Genomic DNA, 22214 nt, shown 5'->3' with positions numbered 1-22214 from the left:
TTAATGAAACATGTCAAGAGATTGCAAACTGAACTACTGTAAGTTCTGTATACCTGGCTGTGACTGGCTATAGTTGGATCCATATTCTGTATAACTCTGCCCACATCCAGAAGATCCTTCAACAGACTGGTTATAATTCTAGAAAATACAACATACTATTAATCAGGTAGATCTTTATTGTCACTGTCACTTTTACAAAGGAACAATAAAATTGAAGGTGCAGTCGACTCAATGTAAGGCAAAAGAGTTAAAAAGACAAGGAGAGAAAATAAACCGAATAGTAATAAAATTACTTTACAAAATATATAAATTGCACTGGTTAAATGTACAAATTGCACTGGTTAAATGTACAAATTGCACTGGTTAAATGTACAAATTGCACTGGTTAAATGTACAAATTGCACTGGTTGACTTAAGGTCTATATTGCACATTGGGAGAATGATAAGCAGCACTTTTATTCCAAGTTCAGGGCCATGACTGCTTTTGGATAAAAGCTGTTTTTAAGGCGGTTCGTCCTGGTTTTCATTGCTCTGTACCTCTTGCCGATGGCAAAAGCTGGAAGAGGCAATGACCGGGATGTAATGAATCCTGTGAAATGTCTATTGCTTTTTTACGGCATCGGGAGGTATAGATTTGTTCCAGAGTGGGCAGGGTACAACCAATTGTTCTCTCTGCTGTCCTGACAACCCTGTGGAGCACTTTCCTTTCTGAGGAAGTGCAGCTACCGTACCACACACACAGTCCATACGTAAGCACACTCTTGATGGAACAGTGATAAAAGGCAAGGAGAAGATTTTTTGGGAGATGGTTCTTTCTGAGGATAATCAAGTGTTAAGAACACGTTTAATAATACCTAATAAACTACACAGGGACTTCATTATGTGTAATGCTCCATAGCATAATTTGTTAAACCAATGGGAAATCTGAAAAACACTAATACTATATATTAATGCAGGATGAAAGTGGGCAATTTTGAAATTATTCCTTAAAGAATATTACCTATTTTGAACAATTATCAGTAACTTATTACTATTTGGTGTTATTCACCAAGAAGAATAAGAGCTTAGAATGTACTAAGTGAGGGGAAAATACAATAATTGCACTATTAACTAAATCAAGCATCTGTCTGAATTCTCTCAACATTTATAAATCAAACAGAACACGGCCATCTGAAAAGCCAGAGTGTTTTAGGAACAGTGTTTTTCAGTGGCAGAAATCAAAATCACCAAAAAGCAGCGACACTCCATGACTGAGCAGTACATACCTAGAGGTATATGTTAATTAGGGTGGTCAATACACTAAATTTGTGTCAAAAATTGATACCCAAAACCATTTGATACGCCAGTTTGTTAAAACCACAAATTTTTTTTTTTTTTTTGAAACAATATAAAGATAACAGGATTATTCACAAACTAGGGGGCTTTGCCCCCTGCTCGCTTCGCTCGCCAATCCCCGTGTTTGGTTAATCTGATATACAATTTACATGTTTTTTTTTCTTTGGAATTGTTTCAATTTCATTATTTGCACTTTTACTTTAAAGCTTCATTAAAAACAATTTTGTTTAGAGACACATTGTGACAATGCCCGTAAGTGAATATTGTTTCTGTTTCTCTAATAATCTGAATTTTTCTAATGTTTGTCCCAGTGATTTATCGATTGTCATAGCAAATGCTATTCTCACGGTAAACTGTAAACATTTTAATACGAATGGCATATCACGATCTCCTCTGGTGTGTAATGTTATTTAAGGAATATATACATAACCTTTCTTTTTTGCCTGTTAAAATTTGCATCGCTTCTCCGTGATCATCAATATACACCTGACCGAACTGTGTATTCTTTGATATTTAACTTGTTGCTTTAACTGTTCCGGGACCACAGATTCTCATAGTGTATGGTCCATTATTGTGTAAATCCACGTTTTGTGCATTGAATGATGCAAATGCGAAAAGACTGTTGTTGTTTACTCTTTGCCTTTTATTTCTGACCCTGATTTGTCCTGCTATTTTTTCAATTACACCTGGCTCTGATGATTAATCACCTTTTGTTTGCGGTAATGCAATCTTTTCTATCTTTTCTTTGATACTGTAGCGAATGACATGATAAAGTGTCACAAAAGTTTTACTTGAACAATTGCCGACTTCCTAACCCCAAACACAACTTTCTAGCACCCTCTCCAACGCCCCCCCCCCCTTACCGCATCAATCAATACCCAGCAATCAGTCTTCCATGCTGTACTCTGCCCTCCCTCCATCGGACCTAACAGTCACTTAAAACCAAACAGCCCTCAACCTGGCTGGGACGCTACAATACTTTTGGATTTTACTGCTTTCATATTCTGTACCTTTCTCTGCACGTGTATCGCGCCATCGTTTGTTGAAGCCTTTCGAATTCCACTGCTTTCATAATCTCTTATCTGCCTTTTTTTCTCTCCAACGCCTCTGGGTCTCTACTCTCCGTATTGTCCTTATATGCTTTATATGTGCTCTGTGTGTACTACACGACTGAGTGTTTTTTGATGGGTGAGCTCTTATATGATACTCGGCTACCCCCGGCGTTGGGTATGCTAAAATACATTAGTCGAGCTCGTTCGTTTTGGAGCCGAGCCCGCTTTCCCCGCGGCATTTCAGACGCGCGTTGTAGGCGCCTGCGTTCATTGAGTTTATCCAGGTGGGCTCGTGTTTGTATATCCGTCAGTCGAGATCGTTCGTTTTGAACCCGTGCCTGCTTTGCTTCCGCAGTTTCAGACGCGCGTTGTAGGTGCCTGCGTTCATTGATCTTATCCAGGTGGGCTTATGTTTGTATCGTTGAGCTGTATTGTGTTTGAATTTGGTGTAAAGCGTTCAGCGGTTTGTACAATCCCAAGCAGCACATTATTCCTAACTTCACTCCGCAGTAATGCTACTTACAATATGGCGGTGACGCCTGTGCCTTCACTCCGCAGTAGTGACACTCACAATATGGCGGTGACGCATGCGCCTTCCATACCATGTCGGGTTTCACTATGCTGTGTAGGCGCCTTTGCCTTTCGTACTTTCCCGCACCTTCCAACGCGCGATGTAGGCGCCTGCACTTTCCGTACTATGTCAGGTTTGCCTCTGCTGTGTAGTGTGGACGTTTAGGGTTCCGTATTCTCTGGGCTTGTTGCTTTATTTCTTATTTCTGTTAGTTGAGCTCTTTCGTTGTTGGCGGTGTATAGCGCGCTGTAGGCGCCTGTGCTTTCCGTACCATCTCGGGTTTGATTATGCTGTGTGTTGTGGACTTTTGTGGACTCTGTAGTCTGTCCCATTTTTACTCTGGGGCGGGGGGCTGTATCATTACCGCTTTCCGTACTCTCTCGGGTTTGATTTGTGAACCTTTGTGGACTCCGTAGTCTGTTACGTTTCACTCTGGGGCGAAGCACTGACTCCTCTTGTTTGTGTGGCTGTGTCCTTCGTAGTCTCTCCCGTTTCACTCTGGGTCGGGGGGCTGATTCCTCGTTTTTGTGTGGCGCCTGCACACTATGTCTCCTGCGTCCATGGGCATGTACCTGCATCCATATCCGGTTTACCATTCTCGGTTAGTAATATGGATGAGCACATCTTCAAGAGGCAGAGACTCGAAAATGCACAAGTCAATAAAATACTAACAGTAGTGGAGTCTTTTATAAGAATTAATAAAAATATTTTTCTTGAGGCAGTGTACTTACAGGCTATTTACCAACTTGGGAATTTGCAGACAACACTATTGTCTGGATGCTTTACTCCTTTGATGCCCATCAATTTGTCAACAGCTTCACCATCCACAACTACACTAAGATTTTATATGTTGGTTTGATTGTACTTGTTACAATTCATTATAAGCAATTACAACTTGTAGCTTTGTGGTTTAAAGACCGTTTGCAGTGAAAAAAGAAAAAAGGCCTTTCTGTATTTAAAAAACGGAGAAAAAAAACTCAAAACCAGTGATTTATACTTCTGCATATTTTACAATAGGAATGAGCAAACTACGACCTACTAGCCACATCTGGGCTACTTATAGAAATATGTAATATGTCGGCCCTGATGAGGTGGTCTTAACAGTATGATGCTGGAGCTGGCTGTTGTAAGCATAGTAAGCTGTCATGCAGTGTCAACCAAAAAATAAGTCAGTACCCTAACACTTTACCATTCAAACAGGGAAAGTCTGTAACAGACCCATAGTTGGTTAGTCTGAAGGTTTTTAGATGCTTGCCTTTCTCTTGCATGCACATTTTTACATTTATGAGATTTGCAAATCATTGCATTGTTTTTATTAATATTTTACACATCACAACTTTTTTGGAATTGGGGTTGTATTAAGATAACCAGTATGTAAGACGTAGGATATATAATATTAAACCTATACAGAAACAGGTTTTATTAGACACTGTCCTTATGGACATTTATAATGTTTTAGTTTTTACTTGGATATTCACTGTAATTTAAAACAAAAAATGTCCACGACGTGCCAGTAAACAATGTTTTGGACCAAAAAATATAAAAAAATACGGAAGTTATATAAATATGTTGTGTATTATTTACATATTTAAAAATAGATTGCCTAAATAGTTGTGTTAAAATTGATTTACAACAAAATTGTATACAAGAATAAATTGTGGAATTTATCACATTTCTTTTCAGTTTTGAACTTAAATGTGCCTTCATGGAAACACTAATTATACTTTATTGTGTTCATTCATGTAAACAAAAACTATTCACAACTAAAACAATGTTTTTATTAGTTAATTCTGCAGACCTATGTTACCAGAAAGTGCTGTATTTTCACCACATTGTACTTTACAATAAATTACTAGTATAGTCTTTTGCCCACAGAAAATCAGATTACAATACAGTAATCCCTCCTCCATCGCGGGGGTTGCGTTCTAGAGCCACCCGCGAAATAAGAAAATCCGCGAAGTAGAAACCATATGTTTATATGGTTATTTTTATATTGTCATGCTTGGGTCACAGATTTGCGCAGAAACACAGGAGGTTGTAGAGAGACAGGAACGTTATTCAAACACTGCAAACAAACATTTGTCTCTTTTTCAAAAGTTTAAACTGTGCTCCATGACAAGACAGAGATGATAGTTCAGTCTCACAATTAAAAGAATGCAAACATATTTTCCTCTTCAAAGGAGTGCGCGTCAGGACGAGAGTCTGTCAGAAAGACAGAGGAAAGCAAACAAATCAATAGGGCTGTTTGCTTTTAAGTATGCGAAGCACCGCGGCACAAAGCTGTTGAAGGCGGCAGCTCACACCCCCTCCGTCAGGAGCAGGAAGAGAGAGAGAGAGACAGAGTTTGTTTTTCAATCAAAAATCAATACGTGCCCTTCGAGCTTTTAAGTATGCGAAGCACAGTGCAGCATGTCGTTTCAGGAAGCAGCTGCACAAAAGATAGCAACGTGAAGATAATCTTTCAGCATTTTTAGACGAGCGTCCTTATCGTCTAAGTGTGCGAACAGCCCCCCTGCTCAATCCCCCTACGTCAGGATCAGAGAAAGTCAGCGCAAGAGAGACAGAAAAGTAAGCCGGGTAGCTTCTCAGCCATCTGCCAATAGCGTCCCTTGTATGAAATCAACTGGGCAAACCAACTGAGGAAGCATGTACCAGAAATTAAAAGACCCATTGTCCGCAGAAATCCGCGAACCAGCAAAAAATCTGCGATATATATTTAAATATGCTTACATATAAAATCCGTGATGGAGTGAAGCCGCGAAAGGCGAAGCGCGATATAGCGAGGGATTACTGTAATAAAATGATTATAGCAATATGTACTTACCCCTGAGCTCTGGCTATATCCATGACCTCCAGATCCACCATAGCTTTATAAAAATAAAAGTTAAAAATGTAATTATATAGCATAGACATTTACAAAGAAAAATAAAGTTCTACACACACAACACAACCTACATGTAATTCTTATGGAAAATTATTAAATTATCAATACATAGTTTAATTACTGAGTAAATATTGTGGTTTGCTATCAGCAAGGTGTTTTTGAAAGCAAATGGTAATTACATTTCTGTGAATTTACTTAAAATATGTATTTACCTCTAATATTAACTTTCTAAAAAACTGATTTATGTAAAAGCTCAAAACAACCACAACCCAAAAACCATTTAGAATTGCTTCATTAGGTTTGCACATTCACCATTACAAAAAGATGAGTATGTTTCTTTAATGAGTCTTTTCTTATTGGGAATTACTGTGTGTTTCAGGAATATGTTGTAAAAGAAAAGCACAATGTTCTTAAGTAAGGCAACAGTTACAGACATTTGTCATTTAAGTTATCGTAGCAATTCTAAAACAAAATTATATCTATACAGTGTAACAAGGTCAGCACAAAGTACAAGGGTAGATAAGTTAAAGGCAATTTGACAGAGGCTGACAATATGCAACATGTTCGCAATGGCTTATGGGTAGTTCAAACATGCACAGCACAGCGCTCTGCCATTAGTCTAGTTGAAGCCAAGGTAAAATGAACATGGATGTTCCCCTGTGGGATAGCATCAATTGTTGAACACCACACTATACTAAGCCATCGCAAATGTATTATGTCAGCTCCTATCCATTACAGATGCCATGTAATTTTCAAATTACCTTTACTCTTTGACAACCATTGTATTGTGAATACCATATTGTAAATTACACAGTACTATAACTTTTAAAACATTTTATTAACAAAAAGTGAGAAATTAAAAAATAAAAGCATGTAATTCATTGAAGCTGACAGAAGATGTGCTCAGTTTTAACTTCTAGAACTTTTTTAATGGAGTTTTACACAGGCAAGGTGAGGAGTACAAGCTCAGTGGTATCCAGGGGCGCTCCCAAGGTACATGTGAAAGGTGCCATGGGTTAGGGTAAGAAAATGACAAAAAGTCCTCAATGCAATGTTGGGTTTTAGGGGGAAAAAAATGCTGCAGGTGCTGCTCTGGCATGAAAGAGATGCATGCAATTTGTCCCACTGTAGTGGTAAGTATATTGTCATTCACGATACATTTCTAGTTCAAAAGGCTCAATACCTCAATTTCATAGGACATTTAATATCTAAAATGTATTTGTAAAACTGGGAGTAGGGGTTTAACAATTGGTGGCTACAAAATGTATAACATGAACACATGTCTAAAACATGCAATTTTAAAGACCTTTAACTGTATAGCTTTTTTGTGCCAAATGTGATAGCTGCAGCATCTCAAAAATAAGGGCTACCAAGGATTTTTACAGATTACATAAGAATGTTGAAAAATTAGAACATTTAGCCATTTCCCTCAGCTCCTTCAGTGTAATAGTAACCACAGCACAGAGAGAAGTGTGTATATTGCAACAGGTACACGTCGTAAAAGTTGAAAGGACAGCCCTTGGTTGTGTGTGAACTGTTAACATTTGAATCTGATGATTGCCTATAGTCCTATAGCGTGGAACTAACCTCTGTACTATTCTTTCCTCTGCATGTCCTGGAGTACAAAAGAAAAAGTGCCGTGCACCCAAAAGTGGACACTGGCAAGATCGAGAGGGGGAAAAAAAAAAAAAAAAAAAGAGAACTAGGTCACCGATTACAACCGCAAGATGTTATGCAAATGAATATGAATAATGTTGCATCAGTGCCACAATGTTTTCCGAAGTGTACTATACAGGTCAAAATGAGTTATTCCAAATATCATATATGTGTGTCTGTTTTTGTCAGTTCGGCTTTGACATCATGGACCATAAGGTGCATACTAATTCAGCGTGAGCAGGAACACTCCATAAAACTGAAAAAAAAAAAAAAAAAAAAAAAAAAAAAGTCAAGTGACGGTGAGATATGAAGCAGGCAGATTCACCAGCATTTGTGTGTCAGCTTTTATCCCCCCAGATCAGAGAATTTCCAGTTCCATTGTCTCAAAACACCACTCGCATCTAGTTATTCCCGGTTTCAGTTAAAAAGTAACCGCATCAGATCTGGGGAGGAGGGTGGGTGTTTTATTCTCTCGGTCACGATCATGATGCAAGTGAAAAAAAGAGAAAAAAAAAGCAAACTTTTACAAGTACTGTAAATTTGCACTGGCTTTTACAGAGACGAATCAAATGTATGTTTTTATTGTATAATATTAACAATAAGAGCAGCTCACTACTCAAAACAATAAATTTGCCAGTAAGCCGGTTTCAAACTCACAACCTCTGGATTATAAATCAGCGGATCTTACCACTAAACCACGGAAACTGTTGTACTTGCATCTTTTGTGAAAGTATTTATTTGATATTTGGCCATCAGCCTTCACACATTATACAGTTCATGTCTACATTTTGTTATTACTAAAATATGTTTTAATAATGTGTTTACATAGATTGTTGCAGACACAAAACACACAAATTATTGCCCCTTACAATTCTGGGTAGCTCACTCCCAGATAATCAATCAAGGCAGGAACTGGGAGAACTTCTTGCCCATTCTGGTGGTGGGGGGGATGGTATAGCAAGCTGCTTGGGCTTATCAACACATTTAGAAGACAAAAGAGGCTGACGGAGAGGTGCGAAGGGATTTAAAGTGGGCTGGATTTACAAGTTTTTTCGTTGGCTCTGGTAATTCTAGTGTTAAGCCCTCAATGCACTTGCCCTTAATTTTCACTGGCGTCCGCAAGTACAAATTCACCGTTAAATTGAAAGAAATCTGCTGGATCTACTTTATCAATGTCTTTGAAAATTTTGAACACCTAAAGTAGGTCTCCTCTACTAGAGACTTAAACATGTTTACTCCACAGTCTGTCAAGTCCTAGGACGCACAGCTTCAAGTACTGCTGTGTTTTACTTGTAGTGTGATGACCAGAATTGCATAATGTACTTCAGAGGCAGTCTCACTAGTGCATTACATAATCTGAACACAAAATCCCTTTATTTACAGTATATTCAAAACTGCTAACACCACAACCTAAACTACAGGTTCTAGAGTGTATAGAGAATGATACAATTAAAAAAAAAAATTAACCCGATTGAGTTCTGTGGGCGAAAGTACATTGATAATTACAGAAGTTAGGAAAAAGCCAGACTTGTTCAAATTAACAGAATATTAATAACAGAAAAGGAGTGGAAGGTAGCAACGCAGAGAATTCACTCGAGCTCCACATGTGCAAAGCATACAACTATTCAACTCAAAATTATATATTGAGCACATCTGTCTTGTTTAAAATTGTCCAAAATGTTTCCAGAGCAAGATCCAACCTGCAAATGCTGCAATCAAGTTCCAGCCTCACATGTTTTGGGCCTGCACCAAATTAACATCATTCTGGACCAAAATTTTTAACACTAGAATTACCAGAGCCTACGAAAAAACTTGTAGATCCATACCACCTTAAATTGCTTCGCATCTCTTTGTCAGAGTCTTGTCCTGTAAACGTGTCGATAAGCAGCCTGCTATCGCATCCCCCACCGCGGCAGTTTTCTCAGCTCAAGTCTGTTTACCTGCATGTCAGTTGCTTAGAGATGTACAGAGTGAGAAGTCAAGCAAAATGACATCCATCTATCCACCCCTTTTATAAATACTATATCGTTATTTGGAACACCTGCATTTCATGTGTGTTCCGTGTCTACAACAATCTATGTAAACACATCGTTAAAACAAACATTTTCATGTTTTAGTAATAACTGACAAAATGTAGACATGAAGTGTATAATGTGTGAAGCCTGAAGTCCAAATATCAAAGAAACACTTTCACAAAAGGTACAAATATAACAAAACAAGTGCGCTTTTATTCAAAAATATAACTGCAGAAAAAGAACCCACGTTAGGGTGCGACATTGACACGCATTTGCAACGACTGTTTAGGTTGCGCAACAGTATCAACTGTTGACTGGTAATCAAAACTTCACGAGTTCGATCCTTGACGAGTCCTTTTTGAGAAGTCGGCTACTCGTATTCTTACTATTTTAGAATAAAAACATACATTTGATTCCAGTCTGCAACAGCCGGTGTAATTTATGATACTTGTAAAGGTTAGCTTTGTGTTTTTTTTGTTTTTTTTTTTAATTCAGTTTTATTCTATCAGCTGCATTCACAATCACAAACCCCCCCCCCCCCCAAACCCCCCGCCGCATTTGACACTACTGTTTTCACATAGATGCGCTATAACAGAGGTGAACTCATGACGGTGATAGTTCTACATCAGAGCAAAAATGCACCTCGCACTTTTGCCATCGCTGTACTTTGTCTATGTACACAGGAAGCTCTGCACTCTACTTGTGACTTTACGCTGTATGAAAATAAATAAAGGTAAATAGGTAAATAACATTTGATCTGGCTCTTGCATATAAAGTACAGCGACGGCAGCTTCCACCTGCAGCTATAGACTTCAGTACGCAAGCGACTCTCCACGCTAGGGTTTAGATTTGGACGGTGTATGTGCCCCAAAAAAAAGTCTAACTGCATTCTTGTACCATTGCTTGCGCACTAAAGTGTCAGCAGGCACTTTTCGTGGCATTACACATATTTTTTGAGCATGCCCTCAGCAATCTACTTGTGACTTTACACTGTAGGAAGTAAGTAAATAACTCAAGGTAAATAACATTCGATCTGGCTTTTATGTAAGTAAAATAAATTAATATTTTGGGCACATGCACCATCCTTACATACACCGTCCTTTGTATGTAAGAGCCAGATCGAATGTTATTTTCCTATTTACCTTTATCTACTTACTTCATACAGTGTAAAGTCACAACTAGAGTGCAGAACTTCCCGTGTATATATACAAAGTACAGCGATGGCAAAAGTGCGAGGTGCATTCTTGCTCCGATGTAGAACCGTCGTGTTCACCTGCACACTGAATGACACACTCACTCACTTAACAAAAAATACTTTCCATTTAGTTAAAAAGTTGTAATTTGGCAGACTGGTACACCTAGGTCAGTAGGTATTTACTATGAAAGCACATATCTAATCAAAATTTCTGGGTAACACAACCCCACACAAGAAACACTAAATACCCCAAAATCTCAAAAATGGTTTGATGTATTTGAAATTTTGTAAATTAGAGAAAAAAGAAAATAAGCCAACACTGTCTATATTAATATTATGCTAACTTACATGTACTATGCAAATGAAGGATGCAGCATAAGAGATTGATGGGATGCACGAATAGCACCAATTACCAATAGGATGGACAGATGACCAAAGATGGGCAGTGCCCTGGATAAGACAAAAGGGACTTGATCACATTGTGAAATGGAAAGGGAAAGTTTGTCGAAGCTCAAGAAAGATGCAAAACTCAGTGGTCAGCAAATATTGCTTTACTGTTAACTACCGGCTCTCACCTTAGTCATGCATTCCACTCTGTTGACCTCAAGCCCCTGATCACAGCACTAAAAACATGTCCATGAATAAGAATAAGCTCAAGTGATCCAAGAATATAACTATTACTTATTATTTGACCAATTCCTTTAACCAAGGCAACTTGCAATATTTGAGATACAATTGGTTATATTTCTTTTGTTTAAAGACTGGAAAACAGGAAGAATTTGCCCTTAGTTTAAAAAAAAAAAACAACTATACAGTAATCCCTCGCTATATCGCGCTTTGACTTTCGCGGCTTCACTCTATTGCGGATTTTATATGTAAGCATATCTAAATATATAACGCGCATTTTTCGCTGCTTCGCGGGTTGCTGCGAACAATGGGTCTTTTTACTTCTGGTACATGCTTCCTCAGTTGGTCTGCCCAGTTGATTTCATACAAGGGACACTATTGGCGGATGACTGAGAAGCTACCTAATCAGAGCACACAGTTAAAGTTCCTGTGTGCTGATTGGCTCAGCGACGGAGTGCTGCATTAACCAGGAAGTCTCATCTCACTCATTCAGCATTAACGTGCTCCTGCTACTGCATCAGGGGCCGTGTCCAAGCGCCAACAGAAGATGCAAATGATTGCAGAAAAGGTAAAAGTTTTGGATATGTTGAAGGAAGGGAACAGCTACACCGCTGCAGGACACCATTACGGCATCAATGAGTCCACGATTCGTTTTATTTAAAAAGGAGGAAAAGCATATAAGATCTACAGCCGCAGTGTCCTTCAACCAGGGCGCAAAACGAGTTGCAAGTGGATGTGATAAGGCAGTAGTCTGGATGGAATCTGCTTTAGGGATTTGGATTGATGACTGATGGAAGAAGAATGACGGCGGTGCTACACAGTTGCCTGAAGATGCTCCTTTAGAAGAGCTGTAACGCTCTCCTTTGTTATGCAGTAAAATTAAACTCATCGTTATCGAACAAGTCGTCGTGTCATTGTTGGTGAGTAACCATAATTAATTATCTACGTACAGTACTTATTACATGTACATAGTTTAGTGTCACTGTACACACATTTTACTGTATACAATTTTTCTTGCATTGTACGTATTTATTGCTGGTGGCCTGTCTGTCGTAATGGCTGTAACATATGTGATATCGGAGACGCTCGATATCTTTAAAATAATATTTAGGTTTTACTGTATATAAACTGTTTACATACATAATTTCAACGAATCTTACCTAATATCTAAGAGAATACAAAGGGTTTATGCTGTATAATTGTGCGGGAAATGTTTATAATAGTGTGGGAGAGTTTATAAGGGCCTAAAATATATAAAAAGAACCATATGAACATATGGTTTCTACTTCGCGGATTTTCACCTTTCGCGGGGGGTTCCGGAACGCAACCCCCGTGATGGAGGAGGGATTACTGTACACACATTAAAGCACTTGATTTGTTACCTACTACTATAAACAGATGCCAACTGTTTCAAGAAACATGCCAGGTGAAGCAAGGTAACACAGCTAGTATTTTTATGAAAACTGAATATGTTCTTAGTCTAATTTAGAATACAGGCTACAAAGGGGGACACCTGGTCTGCCAATCCCTGTGGCTCTACAGCCAATCCCAGTGGTTCTATGTTGTGCCATGACAAAAAAAAAAAATGAAGCAGGGACAGACCCTACGGAACCAGGCATAGCTCTTTGGTTAAACTGTATGTTGCTTAAAGCAGCAGGAATCGCTTCATTGATCTTATGACAAAGTAAAATATTCTAAAATATTCTGAATATTCTGCCTTCTGTGATTCTGGGGAATGTAAACTCAATCTCAAATAAGATCGACGAACTGGCTGCGCTGGTGAAAAATGTCAGGACCTACAGAGAATGCAGTTTGTTGTGTTTTTGCGAAACCTGGCTAAACAACACCATCCCAGATGCCAACGTGGAGCTACCCGGGTTTAGCACAGTTAGAGCGGACAGAGATGCAAGTACCTGTGGGAAGCACAAAGGAGGAGGACTCGCTCTCTATGTTAATACACGGTGGTGTAACTCTGGACATATTAACGTCAAAATCTTAAAAATGTGAATTTCCCATTGGGATTAATAAAGTATCTATCTATCTATCAAAACTACTCAAATGTACAATCTGCCAAAGGCCACAAAATATTTTCTATCTTCAGCATTCTGGTACTCTAACATTTTATAATTTAACCTAAAAAAAATGTTGAATATGCTTCTGTCTGCAAGGAAAGAATGGGCATTCTGTTACCCAAAACGGTCACTTTACAATTTTGTTTTTTTCCCCCCTTTCCCTCCACCTTGTTGCTTTTGCTTCTTTTCAATTTTTCGTGCATAATATACAAGCTGGGCTGACTTTTGTTTGCACGGGCTTCATCTTAAAAAAAAAAAAAAAAAAAAAAATTATTTTTTATATATATATATATATATATATATATATATAGTATATATATTTTCATGGCATTCGTAGTCTGAATCACAATCTGATTGTATGGGTGGTTACCTACCACGTAACACAGGTGGTTGGTCTGCAAGCCAGCAAACATCCGCCACGGTGCCCTCTTTCAGTTGTGAGAAGTAGATCATAGAATGTTGCAAAGTTTTACTGTCAAATAATGCAAAGAGTATGCGACACATGTTTTACCCTAATTCTGTGCTCATCGGGCATACACACTCACTGCACCCCCTCTCTCGGGGAATCGAACCTCAGACATCAGCGTTAGAGGCGAAGCCTCTTACGCTGCACCACAGCGTGTGGTTCATTTATTTGACAGCATGTAGCGGATGTCCGAGGTTCAATTCCCCGAGAGAGGGGGTGCAGCGAGTGTGTACGCCTGATGAGCCCAGAATTAGGTCAAAACACGTGTTGCGTACTCTCTGCATTATTTGACAGTAAAACTTTGCTATATCTATACTAATAAAAGGCAAAGCCCTCACTGACTCACTCACTCATCACTAATTCTCCAACTTCCCGTGTAGGTGGAAGGCTGAAATTTGGCAGGCTCATTCCTTACAGCTTACTTACAAAAGTTAGGTAGGTTTTATTTCGAAATTCAAAGCGTAACGGTCATAACTGGAATCTCTTTTTTGTCCATGTACTGTATGGGACGGGGGCGGAGTCGCGTATCGCATCATCACGCCTCCTACGTAATCACGTGAAACGCCTTGGGGCCGATGTGGAAGAAGGTAGCGCAGCGCCTTGATTTAAACGATTCCATGTCTTGGTGGGTTTAATACTGTGTAAGCATACATATTAACACATGTGCAATTAAACGTGAGCATTTACGGGGTGATTTCTCAGGCTTAAAAGCTCGCCTTTTACTAAAAAAGTAAATGCAAACTGTTTGTTTTCATCCTGAAGGGCACAAACCACGTTGGATTTTGTAATGATAGTTGATTAGTAAGATCTATTAAGGGATACTTACAGAATGATTAGTAATGCCTGTGAATGCCGATGCAAGTAGGAAAATGGGCGTGAACTAAAGAACGAGTAGTAACTTGTACAGTAAATGTCTCTAAAGTCTGTCTATTAAAAAGTTGTTATATCTTTCAATCCTGTGTTTTGATTAAACTACGAACCTAACAAGATCACTACATGGTGTCAGAAGTGGCTAATTGGAAGAGGAATGTGAAGAAGAGGTTCAGCTTTTGAACGAGTCTCGTGTCTGTGAGTAACCCGAAAACGTGGTCAGAAAGCGCTAAGACGTTCTAGCAAAAGAGAAAAAAAAAATATGGAAGGATTACAGCCCCCACCAAATCTCCAGTTAACTCTTTTAGGGCTAATTTTTTTTTTTGTTTCTTTTCTCCCAGGGCTGAATATTTTTCCAAAAACTAACATTTTTTTAAAATGAACACAAAGCAATTGTTTAACATATCAAATCAACAAAAAATATTTACTTTTGACAAATTTTACTGTCTTGCATGTTGTATGAGCCTGCATACTCTATGATTTCACATACATATCACATATATTTTACACAGCAAAGTCTGATCTCGCTCAAAGCAGCCAATTTCAGTCATTGCCACATTGCACTCCTTACAATGTGTGTTGCTTTGGTGCCTATTTTTCAATTGTCTGTTGCTGCACTTTCTCACATATATTGTTAGTGTGTACTATAGAGAGACAAGTCACCCATTTGCCATCGTGCCATGCCACTGCCACCAAGTTTTCTGCCTGCATGAAAACCGTATTGTCACCTCTTTTCATCTTCTGAAACTTTATGAACTTTATGTATGGCATTATAGCCTGGCTCACCCCATGGGATTTGCTTCTGTTTATTACAGAAGTGAATAAAACTTCGCAGCAGCACGTACCTAAGCCACCAGGGGACAAAACACGTTTGGACCAATGCTCCCTGAAGTTATATCACCAGTTCTGTCCCATCTCTATTTGTAATGCCACAGCGCGCTTCATCTCGTCTTTCATTGTGGGTTTCCACTTTGAAAAACGAGAATGTGATGCAAACGCAGCCCGTGATTCAAAAAAAATCTCTGCCTATCTGCTTGTCTCGTCTGACAGTAGCTGAAAAGCAGCATCAGGAGAGAGCAGCCTGAAGTACAGCAGCTGGTGATCTGTCGTGTCCAAAAGCAAGCCATGCTGTCTTGTAAACTCCGGTAGCCAGATCGGCTCTCAACGGATCAATGTCTGTGTATTTATCCCATGCGAACCTTGCCGTAGATGCATCGGCTGCGCGAAGGCACTCAACTGGCAGCAGATCTGCTGGCGCGGCATCAGCTGGTGTCTGATCAGCTGATGCCTGCTTCTAACTCTCTTGATCGATCTCCTGATCACTGCCAATAAAGTCCGATTCTGAAAAATCAAGAGTCCGACTCCGTGATAATGCGCAAAACATCGTCTGCCATGTGTTTTCTTTTCTGCACTTGCTTCGCTGCCTTTTCACATGTCGGTGCCATCTTGCCTTTGTTTACATTTCGCAACTCACGCACACGCAATGTTTATTTCCCTAGTCAACGAGTCTAGCATTCCTCCAAGCACAGAGGGAATGCCTGTGACGTGACAGTGAGATTTGTCGCCATTAACAGCTGATTGTCGCCCCCTATCCCTGGATGTCGACTTTTGTCGACATTCGCCTTCAACCCCTCCTGTCGACAAAAGTCGACATCCGCCCTAAAAGAGTTAAAGGGAAATGTAGCTAAAAATTGGAAAAGATTTAAACAGAGATTCGAGTTGTATCTTGCTGCGATTGAAGCAGATAGGAAAAGTGAAAAAATGATAGCGTCTATGCTTCTACATGTAATTGGCGAAGAGGCGCTAGAGGTGTATAACAATTTTCAGTTTGAAGAAGATGGAGACAATATGAAATTGAACAAAATAGTTGAAAAATTCGAAACGTATTGCAACCCAAAGCGCAATGTGACGTTTGAGTGGCAAGTTTTTTTACGTTTCCAGAAAAACGGCGAAACAATAGACCAGTATGTGACGGAATTGCGTAATAGGAGCTGTTCTAAGAAGAAACCGTCGAGACATCAAAGGACCAATAACCTCTAATCAGAACACTAACACCAGCGAAACAAATATTAACGAGAAAACAAGTATAAATCAGGAAAGAACATCTCAACTGCAAACAATTAACCAGAAGATCAAAACGTCAAGTAAAACCACCAGAACAACTCATTGAGACATGTTGAGGATTAAAGGAACATTTTCAATTAAGAAATGCTGAATTCCTTTAACAGTTGTGCTTTTTATACATAGTTTGAATGCTGGATGTATGCCTGAAATGTTCTGGATAGTTCAGTTGTTTGAAGTGATAAAGAATTAAACATGTGCATTTACGGGGTGATTTCTCAGGCTTAAAAGCTCGCCTTTTATTAAAAAGGTAAATGCAAACTGTTTTCATTCTGAAGGGCACAAACCACGTTGGATTTCAGCCGTTAAACAAGCAAAAATGTCGGTACACCAGATAAATAAGCGCAACATATTATCAGTTGTATTGCATGCTTACAATACATATAGAAATGTGTTAATCGTTAACTAATAGTATGGGATGGTGTTTTTCGACTCGCACCTTGATTTAAACGATTCCATGTCTTGGTGGGTTTGCGTAGCTTATTGTCAATATCTTTACACCTGTTTTTAAGACTTATTGACTGAAACGGGCTTTCACGAAAAAAGTTAGGGCTTTGCTACAGGATACACCCTCCACAAGTTAAGGAAGTAAAAATAAAAGTATATATTTCTGTTTTATTTAAACCTTTTAAGTTCGTATGCATAGCCCCATTTGGCTGTTTTAGTTTTTTTTTTTTTTTTTTTTTTTTCTTTCAGTAATATTTAATCTCCTTAAAGAAAAACAACATATGCATTTTACTTTTTTTGTATCTCTTTAGTAATATTTTAGTGTAAAAGGATAACCAGTATTTAAACCTTTTATGTTACTTTATAAAGTTATTTTACACAATGTTGAAAAATTAATAAGAAAGCTACATATTTTGGCAGCTGCTGCTTTAATTTCCAATGAAATGAAAAAAGCTCTCCAAGAGAAAAACTCAATGAAGAAGAAACAGTTTGCACTATCTAAAAAGGAGAAACCTCATTTACAAAGGTTTGCTGCAGATGACTTAACTGAAAATAAATGAATAGTTCCTATGTGTATAATACATATTTATCTATTTGACTTATGCCTTTATTCCAGCAACTTGCAACATCTAAGGTACAATTTGTTACATTACTTTTGTTTTTTGCAGCACAGGCAGGTGAAGTGACTTCCTCAGGGTCACACAGTGGTGTCAATACCAGGATTTGAACTGACAAGCTCCGGGTTTGCTGAAATATTATTGAAGAAAGAAAAAAAACGAAAACGGGCAAATGGGGCTATGCATACAAATGTCCATCCATCCATTATCCAACCCGCTATATCCTAAATACAGGAGCCAATCCCTGCCAACACAGGGCACAATGCAGGAAACAAACCCCGGGCAAGGTGCCAGCCCACCACAGGGCGCACACACCAGGGACAATTTAGAATCGCCAATGCACCAAACCTGCATGTCTTTGGACTGTGGGAGGAAACCGGAGTACCCGGAGGAAACCCAGACAGACACGGGGAGAACATTCAAACCCCACGCAGGGAAGCGAACCCGGGTCTCCTAACTGGCACCTTTCACTGCGCCACCATGCCGCCCGCATACAAACTTAAAAGGTTTAAATAAAACAGAAATATATACCTTTATTTTTACTTCCTTAACTTGTGGAGGGTGTATCCTGTAGCAAAGCCCTAAGTTTTTTCATGAAAGCCCCTTTCAGTCAATAAGCCTTAAAAACAGGTGTAAAGCTAAACTTGCAGCACCACTATTCAATTACACTTGCCTAACGCCTCTCCTAAGGGGACATACTGTGGGATCTAGGCATCAGTCAAAGCACCAATCACAGGCCCGATTAGAAAGCGGGAAGCTGTGATTTGTCGTCTCCCTCCCATGTAACAATCACAGCCCGTGTTACAACGCACTATGTATGTATGTATATATGTATATGTGTGTATATGTATGTGTGTATATATATGTTGATATGTGTATGTATATATATGTGGATGTGTATATGTAGATATGTATATATATGTTTACATAACCTCTAACACACTACTTCTCCGCTGCGAAGCGCGGGTATTTTGCTAGTATATATATATATATATATATATATATATATATATATATATATATATATATATATATATAAAGAGAAGGGCTGGGAGATAACATGATAATTATCTCAAAATAACTTTTTCTCAATAGAAATATCAGACATGGGCGAAAGAACTCATTCCCATCCATGTTGTGACAGACAACACGTAAGGCCAATACTCAGAATAACACTACGCCAAACCAATCATGTGGATGGAACAGAGTTACAGTCACGTCATGTTATGTTATGTTGACACACACAGCATGGAGAAAACATCTGACAGCAGCACACGTGCTAATGTTTGGGTTGCAGCTGCCACACACGTCACTAAGTCAGGAGTGGAAGCGAGGTAAAAGAGAAAAAGACAGTAAATGTTAATGAAAAACTGAAAAATAAACATCAGTGTTACCAAATAAAAGATGACATTGTTGAAAAGAATGGTCCAAGGAATTCAGTATTGTGGAGATATTTTGGCTAATTAAAGTCAAAAAAAAAAAAAAAGAGCAGCATGCACAGCAAATGGTGTCGAAAGCATGTTCGCACAAAGACGGGTAACACTAATCTTTTTTTATCCAACTTTCACAACAAGTCTCTATTCCAATACCCTGTCAAGGCTTTCTCAAAGTGTGACTGTACTTGTATCATCAATTTTGAAGTAGTTGAACTAAAACCACAGTTTAATAAATGATCAACTATATAATTGTAGCTCATCAAAAAGAATAGATGAATACTCGGTATTTCTGGAAATAAACAATAAACCAGCACAGTTATATAGCAGTCAGCACAGCTTTCTTACAAATTTAGACTGTGGTGTTAAAACCCCATTCTAGTCACTCTTTATGATGATGACTTTACATCTTGCTAGAAGGGGTCTTAGCTGCCTTGAATCCTAGCATATTGTAATATGTTCAGTTAACAAATGAAAGGTTATTTTACTTGACTTCTCATTGCATCCATAATGGCTAACACAGTACAACATCCTACTACTGTAGACTTTGCATAGTCTCGATGTGTTCACTGGAGTTTTCTTTGAGCACTCCCATTTCCTCTTATATCTAAAACACATGCATTTGACTATAAACTGGCAGAATATGAGAGAGCATGTGCACAAGGCTTGTAGCAGTGGCTAGTACGGTCTCCTCCTACCCAGGAGGTTTAGACTCAACTCCGAAAACATTGATCATTAATACCAAGAACCAAAGTAAGACTAACAGCCTGGTTCTTGTTGCTTGTATACAAATGGCACTGACACACCCTACGATGTGTGCCTCGCAAACAAAAAGCAACCTGTATACGACTGAATTTTTCACTTGTATTGTATTGTATTGTACTTGATGGCATAAACTGCTGCCTCTCCTAACCATGAACAGAAATAAGAGGATTTCGTCCCCAGTGGAACTTGAGTGAAGACTATTGGGTCAAAGGCAAGCTAGATTAAAGAAGTTAGTCCATATGAAAAAGACGGGAGGGGAAAGAAAATGTTTAAGGTGACAGTGGGGAATAGAAGTACAGGGGAACAGAAAACGAGGGAGGCCAAAGCGTCTGAAAGTAAAGCGCTTGACTGGCAAGGAAGTGCAGAACGGAGCCGTTTGGAGAAGGCTGATCAAGCACATCAACCCCACGTAAAAGTAGGAAAAGATGAATAGGAAGTAGAAAAAAAAATAGTACGTCAGTCGGTCATTTTCCAACCCGCTATATCCTAACAGGGTCACGGGGATAAATTAATAAAAACATTTCTAATATATGTACAACTATCCTTTCAACGCATAAAGTTATAAGGCAATGAAACTAGTATACAATGTATTGCCCAAGATCGGAACAGAAATTTGTAAGATCTACAGAAGGTACCTCTTGCTACCCATGCATACCTCTACCAAGGAAACAACTGGGTGAAGACTATAAATTCACAAATACAGCAGCAGTTTCACTTCGAAAAGCCTCAACTGACGCGGGTGAAAAGTACAAAAGGCGGGCATATGAACATTCAGTATTAATCAAAATGAATGTGCATTTTTTGCATTAGTCTGCTTAAACTTACCTTTGCTGTGGAGGCCCAGGCTGCCCGTAATCAGATCCTATAAAATAAAACGCCTCATCAGAAAGCTGTCCCTGTAACACTTCACTGCGCGATGCCTCAAGCAGTACAAAAAAAAAAAACTTTCTATAAAGCAACACTAACGTTAATTCTTAACTTACCACAGGGGAAAAAAAAACAAACTTTACATTTGTATATAATCAAAAACAACAACAATTATGACTCAGTTTTGCACTTGATAAGAAGAACTTAAGGGCCTAAAAGACACGTGCAGCCCCCCCCCCCACACACACACATACATTCATACATACATGCGCGCGCGCTTACACACACACACACACAATACAGGCTAACTTCATGATAATAGCAGAGCCTATCTCCTCAAATGCAACATCTAAATTTTATATAAAACACACATACACCGAATTACACACTAGACTAGGCTTTTATATGTGTATATATAACAAAGTTATATATCCAACTAAAACAACTATAAACTATATGTATTCTGACAAAGGCTATGCCTTTTCACAGGCTACAAGCCAAATATATCAAATAATCTTCGTTAAAATCCATTTAAAATAAAGCAGCCTACCAGACGCCATTTCACACAAAAACGAAACGACCCAAAGCACACCACCAGTCTCCACACGAAACAGATCTGGAGCTTTATCAACTTCGGCCTTGTTGTTGGGAAGTACCAATTGTAGCTGCTCACGTTAAATCAAAATATTTAACCGCGTACAGGAAGGAGAAAAATTATATTATTTATCGTTATTCCTTAATAAAAAAAATAGTTTTAAACGTTAATGACGTTTTAAAGTAAATATGTTATTGTGGGTGATTTAAAAATGGTATGCTCCAAATCGCCACTTCTGTATCACATGCCTCTCCTGGAGCGAAAGGGCGGGCGAGATACGGAAAGCCAACTGTGTCAATTGGGAGGTTCGATTTTCCCTTTGAATGGACAATTGGAATAATGTATCAGGAGTACTGTGCCATCAAAGAATTAAGGCGAAGGTTAAATATAAGAGTTTTGAGACGGTGGCGAGACCATCAGTGATGTATCGAGCTGAGACATAGGCAGTAAGGAAAAAGGAACTTTCAGAAATGAGAATGTGCTAAACGAATGTGTGACAATCAGGTATAACAAAAGTAGGAGAGAAATTTAGAAAAGCACAGGAAAGTAGTTTGAAGTGTATGGATACGTGACTAGGATAAATAATATGTAGACAAAAGAGTGCTGGAAATATAAGTACAGGAATG

At 38.7% G+C, this 22214-nt stretch overlaps 1 protein-coding gene across 1 annotated transcript in view; it reads right to left on the bottom strand.

Moving 5' to 3' along the window:
- The window catches only part of taf15 (TAF15 RNA polymerase II, TATA box binding protein (TBP)-associated factor), a 40983-nt gene extending 19177 nt beyond the window's left edge, over positions 1-21806 (bottom strand). The window contains exons 1-4 of the mRNA XM_028807030.2: positions 21544-21806; positions 20952-20988; positions 5783-5825; positions 54-138 (exon numbers count right to left, since the gene is read on the bottom strand). Of these exons, the coding sequence (XP_028662863.1) occupies positions 54-138; positions 5783-5825; positions 20952-20988; positions 21544-21553 (175 nt within the window). The 5' untranslated portion in view covers positions 21554-21806. The remainder of the gene's footprint in view (positions 1-53; positions 139-5782; positions 5826-20951; positions 20989-21543) is intronic.
- Positions 21807-22214: the final 408 nt, after the last annotated feature.

The sequence above is a fragment of the Erpetoichthys calabaricus genome, chromosome 8 (genome assembly GCF_900747795.2).
Source record: "Erpetoichthys calabaricus chromosome 8, fErpCal1.3, whole genome shotgun sequence".
Taxonomy (NCBI): Eukaryota; Metazoa; Chordata; class Cladistia; order Polypteriformes; family Polypteridae; genus Erpetoichthys; species Erpetoichthys calabaricus.
Note: the sequence above shows the minus strand (reverse complement) of the source record. Positions and strands in the feature narration are given on the sequence as shown.